This window comes from Schistocerca cancellata, chromosome 9 (assembly GCF_023864275.1).
Source record: "Schistocerca cancellata isolate TAMUIC-IGC-003103 chromosome 9, iqSchCanc2.1, whole genome shotgun sequence".
Classification (NCBI taxonomy): Eukaryota; Metazoa; Arthropoda; class Insecta; order Orthoptera; family Acrididae; genus Schistocerca; species Schistocerca cancellata.
Genome location: NC_064634.1, coordinates 134,978,529 through 134,989,900, shown reverse-complemented (window position 1 = coordinate 134,989,900; position 11,372 = coordinate 134,978,529). Strand labels below are relative to the sequence as shown.

At 41.5% G+C, this 11,372-nt stretch overlaps 1 protein-coding gene across 1 annotated transcript in view; it reads left to right on the top strand.

The window, feature by feature from the left end:
* Positions 1 to 3,039: 3,039 nt before the first annotated feature.
* LOC126100638 (uncharacterized) overlaps positions 3,040 to 11,372 on the top strand; it is a 43,496-nt gene continuing 35,163 nt past the window's right edge. Inside the window, exons 1-2 of the mRNA XM_049911267.1 lie at positions 3,040 to 3,441; positions 3,530 to 3,754. Of these exons, the coding sequence (XP_049767224.1) occupies positions 3,286 to 3,441; positions 3,530 to 3,754 (381 nt within the window). The 5' untranslated portion in view covers positions 3,040 to 3,285. The remainder of the gene's footprint in view (positions 3,442 to 3,529; positions 3,755 to 11,372) is intronic.

Here is an 11,372-nt window from a genome sequence, read left to right as displayed (position 1 = left end):
ATAGAGTATCATGCATTGTTGTCACATACAAAACAAGGTGGTTATCTTTGTTACTGTAGGGAGAGTACTGAAGTTGTATGATGCTCTTAAATCATTCTTCGTCGTAGAATAAAAGGGACCTAAATTTCTGACATCCCTTTTCCAGAATCGAAACGGAAGCGTATCTGCGTGGTTCCTGCATAGCCAGTTGAGCGTGTTTCAGAGACAAATACTTAAACTTGAGAAAGCAGACAGCAGTGTTATAGAAGTAGCTGCGATTTTGGAAATTACTAGCAGAATCATAGAACGTCTTAAAGAAGAAAGTTTTGTTCCACTCAAAGTGGAACAGCGAGGTTGCATTAACTATTGAAAATCAAAAATTTCATGTTGATATAGAACAGTTTTATGAAAAGTGTACAGCTTATTTAGAAAGATGGTTAAGAAATCTCACTGAGTTCTTTGTTTTTTGAAATAGATGTTGCTGGACGCAGAACGTGAGTGGAGCAATGTGACAAGGTTGATTGGTTTGTGGGGGTTGAGGGGACCAGACTACAAAGGCCATCGGTCCGTTTTTCCACGATCATGAAACAGCCACAACGTGACAAGGGCATTAACATTTGTACAAGGTAGAGGGTTGTCAATAGGTTGCAGTTATTGTTTGACCAGTTTTCTTTACTCAAGCAGTTCACTGAGTCAGAAATCAATAATTAACTGGGGTAGCAAATCATGTCAGGAGAAATGGACCTATTTCTTTCGACAGATTGGATGCGAAGAACCGTATTCTCAGTTGCTTAATCTGTGTAAATTCGCCTTCAGTATTCCAGGGCATAATGCAAACGTGGAACTAATTTTTTTCTCATGAATGCGCAATGGACTGAGGAACGAAACAAATTGCAACTACCAACGGTCGAAGCAATAATTAAATGTTTTTAATTATCAAGTGAATAGCTCTAAGTTTTATGAATACATCATGCCGCGGAAAGATCTTTCCTCCAAAGCTCAATATTCAGATAAATATGAGGCGTTGTGTTGTTGTTGTGGTCTTCAGTCCTGAGACTGGTTCGATGCAGCTCTCCATGCTAATCTATCCTCTGCAAGCTCCTTCATCTCCCAGTACCTACTGCAACCTACATCCTTCTGAATCTGCTTAGTGTATTCATCTCTTGGTCTCCCTCTACGATTTTTACCCTCCACGCTACCCTCTAATGCTAAATTTGTGATCCCTTGATGCCTCAGGACATGTCCTACCAACCGATCCCTTCTTCTAGTCAAGTTGTGCCACAAACTTCTCTTCTCCCCAATTCTATTCAATACCTCCTCATTAGTTACGTGATCTACCCACCTAATCTTCAACATTCTTCTGTATCACCACATTTTGAAAGCTTCTATTCTCTTCTTGTCCAAACTATTTATTTTCCATGTTTCACTTCCATACATGGCTACACTCCATACAAATACTTTCAGAAACTACTTCCTGACACTTAAATCTATACTCGATGTTAACAAATTTCTCTTCTTCAGAAACGCTTTCCTTGCCATTGCCAGTCTACATTTTATATCCTCTCTACTTCGACCATCATCAGTTATTTTGCTCCCCAAATAGCAAAACTCCTTTACTACTTTAAGTGTCTCATTTCCTAATCTAATTCCATCCCGACTTAATTCGACTACATTCCATTAACCTTGATTTGCTTTTGTTGATGTTCATATTATATCCTCCTTTCAAGACACTGTCCATTCCATTCAACTGCTCTTCCAAGTCCTTTGCTGTCTCTGACAAAATTACAATGTCATCGGCGAACCTCAAAGTTTTTATTTCTTCTCCCTGGATTTTAATACCTACTCCAAATTTTTCTTTTGTTTCCTTTACTGCTTGCTCAATATACAGATTGAATAACATCGGAGAGAGGCTACAACCCTGTCTCACTCCCTTCCCAACCACTGCTTCCCTTTCATGCCCCTCGACTCTTATAACTGCCATCTGATTTCTGTACAAATTGTAAATAGCCTTTCGCTCCCTGTATTTTACCCCTGCCACCTTTAGAATTTGAAAGAGAGTATTCCAGTCAACATTGTCAAAAGCTTTCTCTAAGTCTACAAATGCTAGAAACGCCGTAAGGTAATGCTAAGTCGTAAGGTCAGTATTGCCTCACGTGTTCCAACATTTCTACGGAATCGAAACTGATCATCCCCGAGGTCGGCTTCTACCAGTTTTTCCATTCGTCTGTAAAGAATTCGTGTTAGTATTTTGCAGCTGTGACTTATTAAACTGATATGAGGCGTAAGACAACAAATTATGTGAACTTTTCACTTCAACATACAGTGTTTCAGTAGATAATTTTGTATCTGGTATTAATGTTTGAAAATAAATTCTTTTGTTACCAGTACTAATATCGTTAAATGTTATTACCATCTGAATGCCCTCTCTAGGGTTTTATTAAATTACAGTATAAAGTGTTCATTTATTTATTTTACTAAATCAATTGAATACAACAGTAATTTGCACAAATATTTCACTTTTTTAACGTTAAGAAAAGTGACCCAAAATGTCCCGGTTTATGATACACAAATAATGGCCGGTGTTAGTTAATTTTAGAGAAACGTCCCGGTTTGCTAGCAACAAATTCTAGCAACCCTACGCAACGCGTCTTAGGTACTGGCTTCAAACCTCAATAAGGCCAGTGCGTTAATGTTTGTTTAATAAGCCACCTGCAGACTAATTCCAGCCGTCAGCTGACATGAATGTTGGTTTCATACAAAAGCATCACGCGGGGTCTATATTATGCATGGCCTTATCCAGGGGCCGAGTCTCCTACGAAGAATAAGACTATCTGCTTCTACTGCCAGTGTCCGTGTGTACATCCCAAGCCTGCACACTGCTGCGTTGCCTTGGACTGTAATACAGCCTCCTCGAAAAGAGTAGATTCCCGCACGTGGATGCCTGCGGCAGCTTCCTCTGCCCTTGTGTACACCCCTGCTCACGCTATATGCTGCGTTGCCTCGCGGGCCAACTTGCCTGCGCAGCAGTCTACCGCGCTTCAGTGTGCGCCGAGACACGCGTACTGCGCCGCGTGCTAGCCTGTGCAAACCGGTTTGTAACGGAAAAGCTGCGCGCGCACGGACGAGAATAGCCCAGCTGGCGCAGGTCGATAAGTGTCGCTTGTGGAACCGTCGGCCTGGTGAAGGCCTTAACTGCACAAACTCAGTTTGCGCGGTGAATCTCTCGCATGTGAAGGTGATAACGTTAGCTAAGTTGGTTCTATTACCATTGTAGTTACAGAAGACTTTTTTTGCGTATGTTTAAAAATGACGGACGTGCGTTGTTATCCTAAGGCATTTATAACAGAATTTATTGAACTGTACAAATCTCTACCTTGCCTTTGGAAGGTAAAATCGAAAGAGTACAACGACCGAAATAAGAAAAACTTGGCATATCGTAAAATGGTTGCCAAATTGAAGGAGGTTAGTAAGTGTTGGAAGTTTTGTTTCGTTGTTGGTGTTTACTGTACTTAATGTGTACTGATAAGGTTTCCCGCATAAACTATTGCAGATGGATCCTAGCGCAGACAGGGATTCAGTAATAAAGAAAATCAACTCACTCCGGAGTTCTTATCGCAAGGAAAAGAGGAAAACAAACGAGTCGATGATGTCTGGCGCAGGCGAGGATGACGTGCACATTCCCAGGCTTTGGTACTACCATCTACTTCAATTCCTAGATGGCGAAGAAACGCAGCATGGAATGACAGTATCAAATTACGAGGAATCAGTGTCACAGGTATGTAATCTAAAGGGTTTTAAGTTATAGTATTTATTCACACGACAATGTAACTTGGCAATTTTTTGTTTTGTTTCTGGGAGCAGAGGAATCGGTGGGAGTCGGTTGATTTCGGGCCGGTACGGATTACAGTATATCCGCCTTTACCAACCTAAGGTAACAACGCAGCGAGCGTCCTGTAGTAGGCAATGTCAATGGAATGTAATATACGGGTACACTAAGTTGAGGCAGCGCTACGGCTGATGGGAAAGACCATAAAGGCATTTTCCATTTACGGTCGCTCTCATCAGCCGCCGCGCCAAGTGTCAATTTTGTTGGCGCGAATAATAGAATCCACTGTGGTGCATGCCGGGCGATGGTGGGGTGAGAGAGGGGTAGGGGTGCGCTCCCCCTCCCTGCTCTGCCCCTCCCTCGTGCCCGCTGCAGTGCACGTGGTAGGCGGCGATCCCGTGCTTACACTCCCAGCAACCCCTGCGAAAAGTGCCAAGTTAAATCGTGGGTATAATACGCTGTTGTGGACATCACACAACTAATTATTTGCAAGTCGCGAACTAAATTATAGAAACGGAGCTATACATATACTACTGAGAAAGCTTTTGATTCGATTTCAACAACTCGTCAGTCAGCCCGCGAGGAAAGAGGTATTAATTATTATAATGAATGTATCTTCGTCATTGTTAGTTGCCTTTAGATTTCATCTGGATAGCGAGTGATATAAAATTGAAATATACCAAACAAGGAAAACCCATTACCGCCAAAATTATTTTGAGCAGGCCTAGCGCGAGTTTCCAGGTAGCTAAACTTCAAAGCTGCAGAAGGAATACATGTGAATGGAACATAGTGAACCATCATCATTTTGCAGATGACTTTGTACTGTTTGCCTAGCTTAGATAAATGAAGAGCTGCTTGTTGAGAATCGCTAGGACAGACAGGAAATTAACACAAAAATCATCAGCAGACTTTTTCTTCACGTGATTTAGAAACTAAAACTGTTGATCTTTTTCAATATCACTTAAATCAAAACACTTTGTTAGTAAACTTGGTGATTGTGACGATTATAACCATCTCCGTCACAGATACTTCTGCGTATTCCAGATGATTTTTTTTTTTTTTTTTTTTTTTAATATCTTGGTATTTCCGTGGCCGAGCGGTTCTAGGCGCTTCAGTCTGGAACCGCGCGACCGCTACGGTCGCAGGTTCGAATCCTGCCTCGGGCATGAATGTGTGTGATGTCCTTAGGTTAGTTAGGTTTAAATAGTTCTAAGTTCTAGAGGACTGATGGCCTCAGATGTTAAGTCCCATAGAGCTCAAAGCCATTTGAACCAGTTTGGTATTTTCGTTCTGCTGCTTATTTCTAGTTGGTACACGAGAGCCAGTTTTAGCAAGGGCTTGTATTCCATTCATTTAATGACCACATGCTCTGTAGTCACCAATTTTAGTATTCGCTGCAAATACTTTCTCGGACTGAGTCGTTTATTGTGCAGTCCAGTCCGGTACATCCGTGAACTGCTTTGAGAAATTTCATTTCAGTCGTGTGGACGCTACATTTGCTCTTGGCTTATTTTATTTTCTTCTTATCTGTTTTGTTGCATAAAAAATTCGAATACGTCATAACTTTACGAAATTTAATTTTTGTTAACTTGTCACTAGTGTTGGCCACAGAGCTCGTGTAATTGTTCTGCACATTCTTGAAACGTTGGCTGGTTTTATTTTCAAGATCTCTACAACCATGTGCAACATTGTGAGATACGTAAAATGAGATATGGTGTAACGTTATTTAAAGATATTGTTGAGCGTATAAACGTTTGCAATAGATTACCATCGCTTTAGTTTTCGTTTCTGAAATCTCAGAATTGTTGCTTGCGCTGAGCTTACTGCCCGAGCAGATAGAACCTCGTATCTTATGTTGAAAACTGCTGTGCTTAGCAAGGATGAGATCTTCAAGTAGCTGGTCTTACATTTTTCGAACAGATCAGATGACAGATACGTCGAACAAAATGAGTTTTGCCGGCCGGAGTGACCGAGCGCTTCTAGGCGCTACAGTCTGGAACTGCGCGACCGCTGGGGTTGCAGGTTCGAATCCTGCCTCGGGCATGGATGTGTGTGATGTCCTTAGGTTAGTTAGGTTTAAGTAGTTCTAAGTTCTAGGGGACTGATGACCTCAGAAGTTAAGTCCCATAATGCTCAGAGCCATTCAAAATGAGTTTTTAACAAAAAGCTGGGGGTGTGCACTGTACCATATTATTGTAAAGTGAGCATCTCCCTCTTTCGTTGTATTCAGTATTGATAGTGTGCCCCCTGAAGTTTCTTCGATATACAAATATCCATTTGACGTGTAGACAGATGAAAACTTTATTTTAGAAATTATGATACAAACATTTAATAGCAATAAAACATTCACCTTTAAGGTTCAGAAGATGTATGCTAAAATGGCAAATGTATTTTCTACAACGTGAAACCGATAATTTCAAAGTAGTTTTTTGGAAAATGGTGGGTTTCGAGTGGGCATTATGCGCGGGTGAACGCGTAAAGGAAGTGAATCACATTGTTTTACTGTCACTCCTCTGATACACGCTGCAGAAATTGAAATCTGGCTGTTTTGCATAAAAGTACATCAACATACGTACTCTGCAAACCACTCTGAAGTGTATGGCAGAGGGTATTTCCCATCGAACCAGGGCCTCTTCCCGTTCCATTCATGTGTGCAGCAAGGAAAGAAGAATTGCTTAAAAGCATCTGTGCCTGTTGTAGCTGATCTAATCTTTCCCTCACGACCCAAGCGGGGAAAATACGTGTAGGGTTATAGTATACTCGTAGTTTCTTCCCTTACGCTTGTTCTTGACACTTTGTGAGCTTTCTCTGTCTTAAAGCACGTGTCATCTTTTTTTTTCTCACATGGACCAGACAAAGCTGTGACCATTCGTGTTACCCTTCTTCGTATACGTTCAGTATCACCTGTTCATTGTAAGTCCTGTTTGGTGCAGGTCCCACACACTTGAGCAATATTCCGGAATGGGCTGCACGATTGTTATGCATGCAGTCACCTTCGTAGATTGGACTGCAGTTCCCTAGCATTCTACCAACGAAAAGATGTCTGCCGCCTGCTTTACCTACGACTGAGGCCATGTGATCGTTCCATTTCATAGCCTTACAAATTTACACCCATGTATTTGTACGAGTTTGTCGATTGGATTGTGAGTCATTGGTATTGTATCTATAAGATACTACGTGATCTCGCTTTGTGAAATGAAAACTTTTTTCATTTCTGAACATTGCAAACAAGTTGCCAATCTCCGCACCACTTTGAAATCTTAACAAGACCACAGGCTATATATTTATGTAGTTTATTATAACTGCATCATCTGCGAAAAATCTGCTAAAACTATTAATATTATCTTGCAAGATCATTAATAGACGCCATGAACGGGAAGGACCCCAACAGATATCACTGGCGGATACCTGAAACTGCATCTTTGGATGCCCTTCTCTCCAAGATAACATGCTGCTTACTCTCTACCGAGAAAACTGTTAAGCTTTCTGGGTCTCGATTCCTCAGCTACCTCAGTATCAGTTCCAGGGGGGAACTGTTTACCCCAGCATTAAAAAAGTAAAGAATATATACTGCGCTGCATGCAGGCAACGACGAATACCTCCGTAGGAGCTAATGTTGCCATATGTCCCTGTTTTCTTCGCATGTCCCGATTTTTGGATGTCTCAGCTAAGTTAACGCAGGAAGTCAAGTAACCCGACTTCAAGGCGCTTTAACAACTCAAGCTTATTTAATTGAAAAATGATAGTTCAGTAACCAAGAAAGCCAAACTACGGTGCGCTGTTAGGTAGCAATCAGTAGATGAACTATTTCTGTACTACGTTGTCACCCATTACCTAAAATTTATACACAGTCTTTATTCATTCTTGCGCAAATTCTCACTTTCAACAGAATTTTGGCTCTACTTCAGCAAGTAACGATATTTTTTCTAATTATTTATTTTATTTATTACACTGCAATCTTTTGCTTCTAAAGTCGACGAACTAAACGGACTTCCCAGTGTATTCTCGGACTGTACTGCTTGAAAACAGACGCATGACTTCCATTGTTGCTTTATTACGGCTACGCCACGGTGGCATTTAAGTGTGAACAAAACTCCCATCAACGGTCTCAATTCATTCAGTCAGTGGAAATACGACTGATAAATAATTTGTTGTTGTTGTGGTCTTCAGTCTAAAGACTGGTTTGATGCAGCTCTCCATGCTACTCAGTTCTGTGCAAACCTCTTCATCTCCGAGTAACTACTGCAACCTACATCCTACTGAATCTGCTTAGTGTATTCATCTCTTGGTCTCCCTCAACGATTTTTACCCTTCACGCTTCCCTCCAATACTAAATTGGTGATCTCTTGATTCCTCAGTATGTGTCCTACCAACCGATCCCTTCTCCTAGTTGGTTGTATCACAAATTTCTCTTCTCGCCGATTCTATTCAGTAGCTCCTCGTTCCTCACGTGATCTACGCACCTAATCTTCAGCATTCTTCCGTAGCACCACATCTCAAAAACTTCTATTCTCTTTTCGTCTAACTGTTCAAGCACACGTTTCACTTCCATACATGGCTACACTCCATGCAAATACTTTCAGAAAGGGCTTCCTGACACTTAAATCTATACTTGATGTTAACAAATTTCTCTTCTTCAGAAACACTTTTCTTGTCATTGCCAGTCTACATTTTATATCCTCCGTGCTTCGACTAGCACGAGTTATTTTGGTGCCCAAATAGCAAAACTCGTCTACTACTTTAAGTGTCTCATTTCCTAATCACGTTCCTTCAGTCTCATCTGAGTTAATTCAGCTATGTTCTGTTATTCTCGTTTTGCTTTTATTGATGTCCATCTTATATCCTCGTTTCAAGATACAGTCCATTCTGTTCAACTGCTCCTCCCAGTCCTTTACTGTCTCTGACAGAATTACGATGTCATCGCCAAACTTCAAAGCTTTTATTTCTTTTCCCTGGTATTCTATTCCGTCTTCAAATTTTTCTTTTGTTTCCGTTATTTCTTGCTCAATATACAGATTGAATAACATCGGGGAAAGGCTACACCCTGTCACACTCCCCTCCCAACTACTGCTTCCCTTTCATACCCCTCGACTCTTATAACTGCCATCTGTTTTCTGCACAAATTGTAAATAGCCTTTCGCTTCCTGCATTTTACTCCTGCGACCTTTAGAATTAAAAAGATAGTATTCCGTCAACGTTGTCAAAAGCTTTCTCTAAATCTACAAATCCAATAAACGTAGGTTTGACTTTCCTTAACCTATCTTCCATGAGAAGTCGTAGGTTCAGTATTGCTTCTCGTTTTCCTACATTTCTCCGAAATCCAAACTGATCTTCCCCGAGTTCGGCTTCTAACAGTTTTTACATACTTCTTTAAACGATTCGTGTTAGTTTGTTGCAGCCATGGCTTATTAAACTGATAGTTCGGTAATTTTCACATCTGTCAACACCTGCTTTCTTTGGGATTGGAATTATTATATTTTCTTGAAATCTGAGGGTACTTCGCCCATATCATACATCTTGCTCACCAGATGGTACAGTTTTGTCAGGGCTGGCTCTTCCAAGGCTGTCAGTAGTTCTAATGGAATGTTGTCTACTCCCAGGGCCTTGTTTCCACTTAGGTCTCTCAGTGCTCTGTCAAACTCTTCACGCAGTATCATATCTCCCATTTCATCTTCATCTACATCCTCTTCCATAATATTGCCATCAAGTACCTCGCCCTTGTATAGACCCTCTATATACTCCTTCCACCTTTATGCTTCCCTTTTTTTCTTGGAACTGGGTTTCCATCTGAGCTCTAGATATTCATACAAGTGGTTCTCTTTTCTCCAGAGGTCTCTTTAAGTTTCCTGTAGGCAGCATTTATCTTACCACAAGTGGTTTATGCTTCTGTATCCTTACATTTGTCCTCTAGCCATTTTGCATTTCCTGTCGATCTCTCTTTATATGTTTGTATTCCATTTCGCCTGCCTCACCTACGGCATTTTTATATTTTCTCCTTTCATCGATTAAATTCAATATCTCTTTTGTTACGCAAGGATTTCTACTAGCCCTCGTCTCTTTACCTGCTTGAGCCTTTTCTGTCTTCACTATTGCATCTCTCAAAGCTACCTGTTCTTCTTCTACTGTATTCCTCTGGTTCTTTCAGTTTATCTCCTTATATTCCTGCGTTTTTGCAGCTTCTTCAGTTTTAATCTACAGTTCATAACCAATAAATTGTGCTCGGAGTCCACATCTGTCCCTGGAAATGTCGTACAATTTTAAATCTGGTTCCCAAATCTTTCTTATCATTACATAGGCCTAATCAATCAGAAACCCTCCGTTGTCTCTAGGTCTTTTCCACGTATACAACCTTCTTTCATGATCCTTAAAACAACTGTTAGCTATGATTAAATTTGGCTCTGTGCAAAATATTCACCTGCAATTTTTCCTTCTCTTCCTTTTCCTACCATCAAATTCCATTCCCTGATCACAAATTAGATTTTTGTCTCTCTTAACTATATCGATAATCTATCTCATCATACATTTCCTCAATCTCCTCCATTCTTCTGATTGGTTTTATACTGCCGGCTCGAATTCCTCTCCTGTGCCGACCTCTTCATCTCTGCGTAGCACTTCCAACCTGCGTCCTCAATTATTTGCTGAATGTATTCTAATCTCTGTCTTCCTCTACAGTTTTTGCCCTCTACAGCTCCCTCTAGTACTATGGATGTCATTCCCTGATGTTTTAACAGATGTCCTCTCACGCTGTCCCTTCTTCTTGTCAATGTTTCCCACATATTCCTTTCCTTTCCGATTCTGCGCAGAACCTCCTCATTCCTTACCTTATCAATCCACCTAATTTTCAACATTCGTCTGTAGCACCACATCTCAAATGCTTCGATGCTCTTCTGTTCCGGGCCGGCCGATGTGGCCGAGCGGTTCCAGGCGCTTAAGTCTGGAACCGCGCGACCGCTACGGTCGCAGGTTCGAATCCTGCCTCGGGCATGGATGTGTGTGATGTCCTTAGGTTAGTTCGGTTTAAGTAGTTCTAAGTTCTAGGGGACTGATGACCTCAGCAGTTAAGTCCCATAGTGCTCAGAGCCATTCTGTTCCGGTTTTCCCACAGTCCATGTTTCACTAGTCCGCCACCGTAGCTGAGTGGACAGTGCGCCGGCTTGTCATGCTGGAGGGCCCGGGTTCGATTCCTGGCTGGGTTGGAGATTTTCTCCGCTCAGGGACTGGGTGTTTGTGTCGACTTCATCTTCACCGACGCGCAAGTCGCCGAAGTGGGGTCACCTCAAAAGACTTGACCTCGCGATCAGGTCTACCCGTTGGGAGGCCCTCGCCACACGATATTTCATTTCACTTCCATAAATTGCTGTGTTCCAAACGTACATTCTCAGAAGTTTATTTCTCAAATTAAGGTCTATGTTTGATACTAGTAGACTTATCTTGGCCAGGAATGCCCTTTTTGCCAGTGCTAGTCTGCTTTTCGTGTCCTTACTCCGCCCGTTAATTGGTTATTTTACTGCCCAAGTAGCAAAATTCCTTAGCTTCATCTACTTTGTGACTGTCAATCCTGATGTTA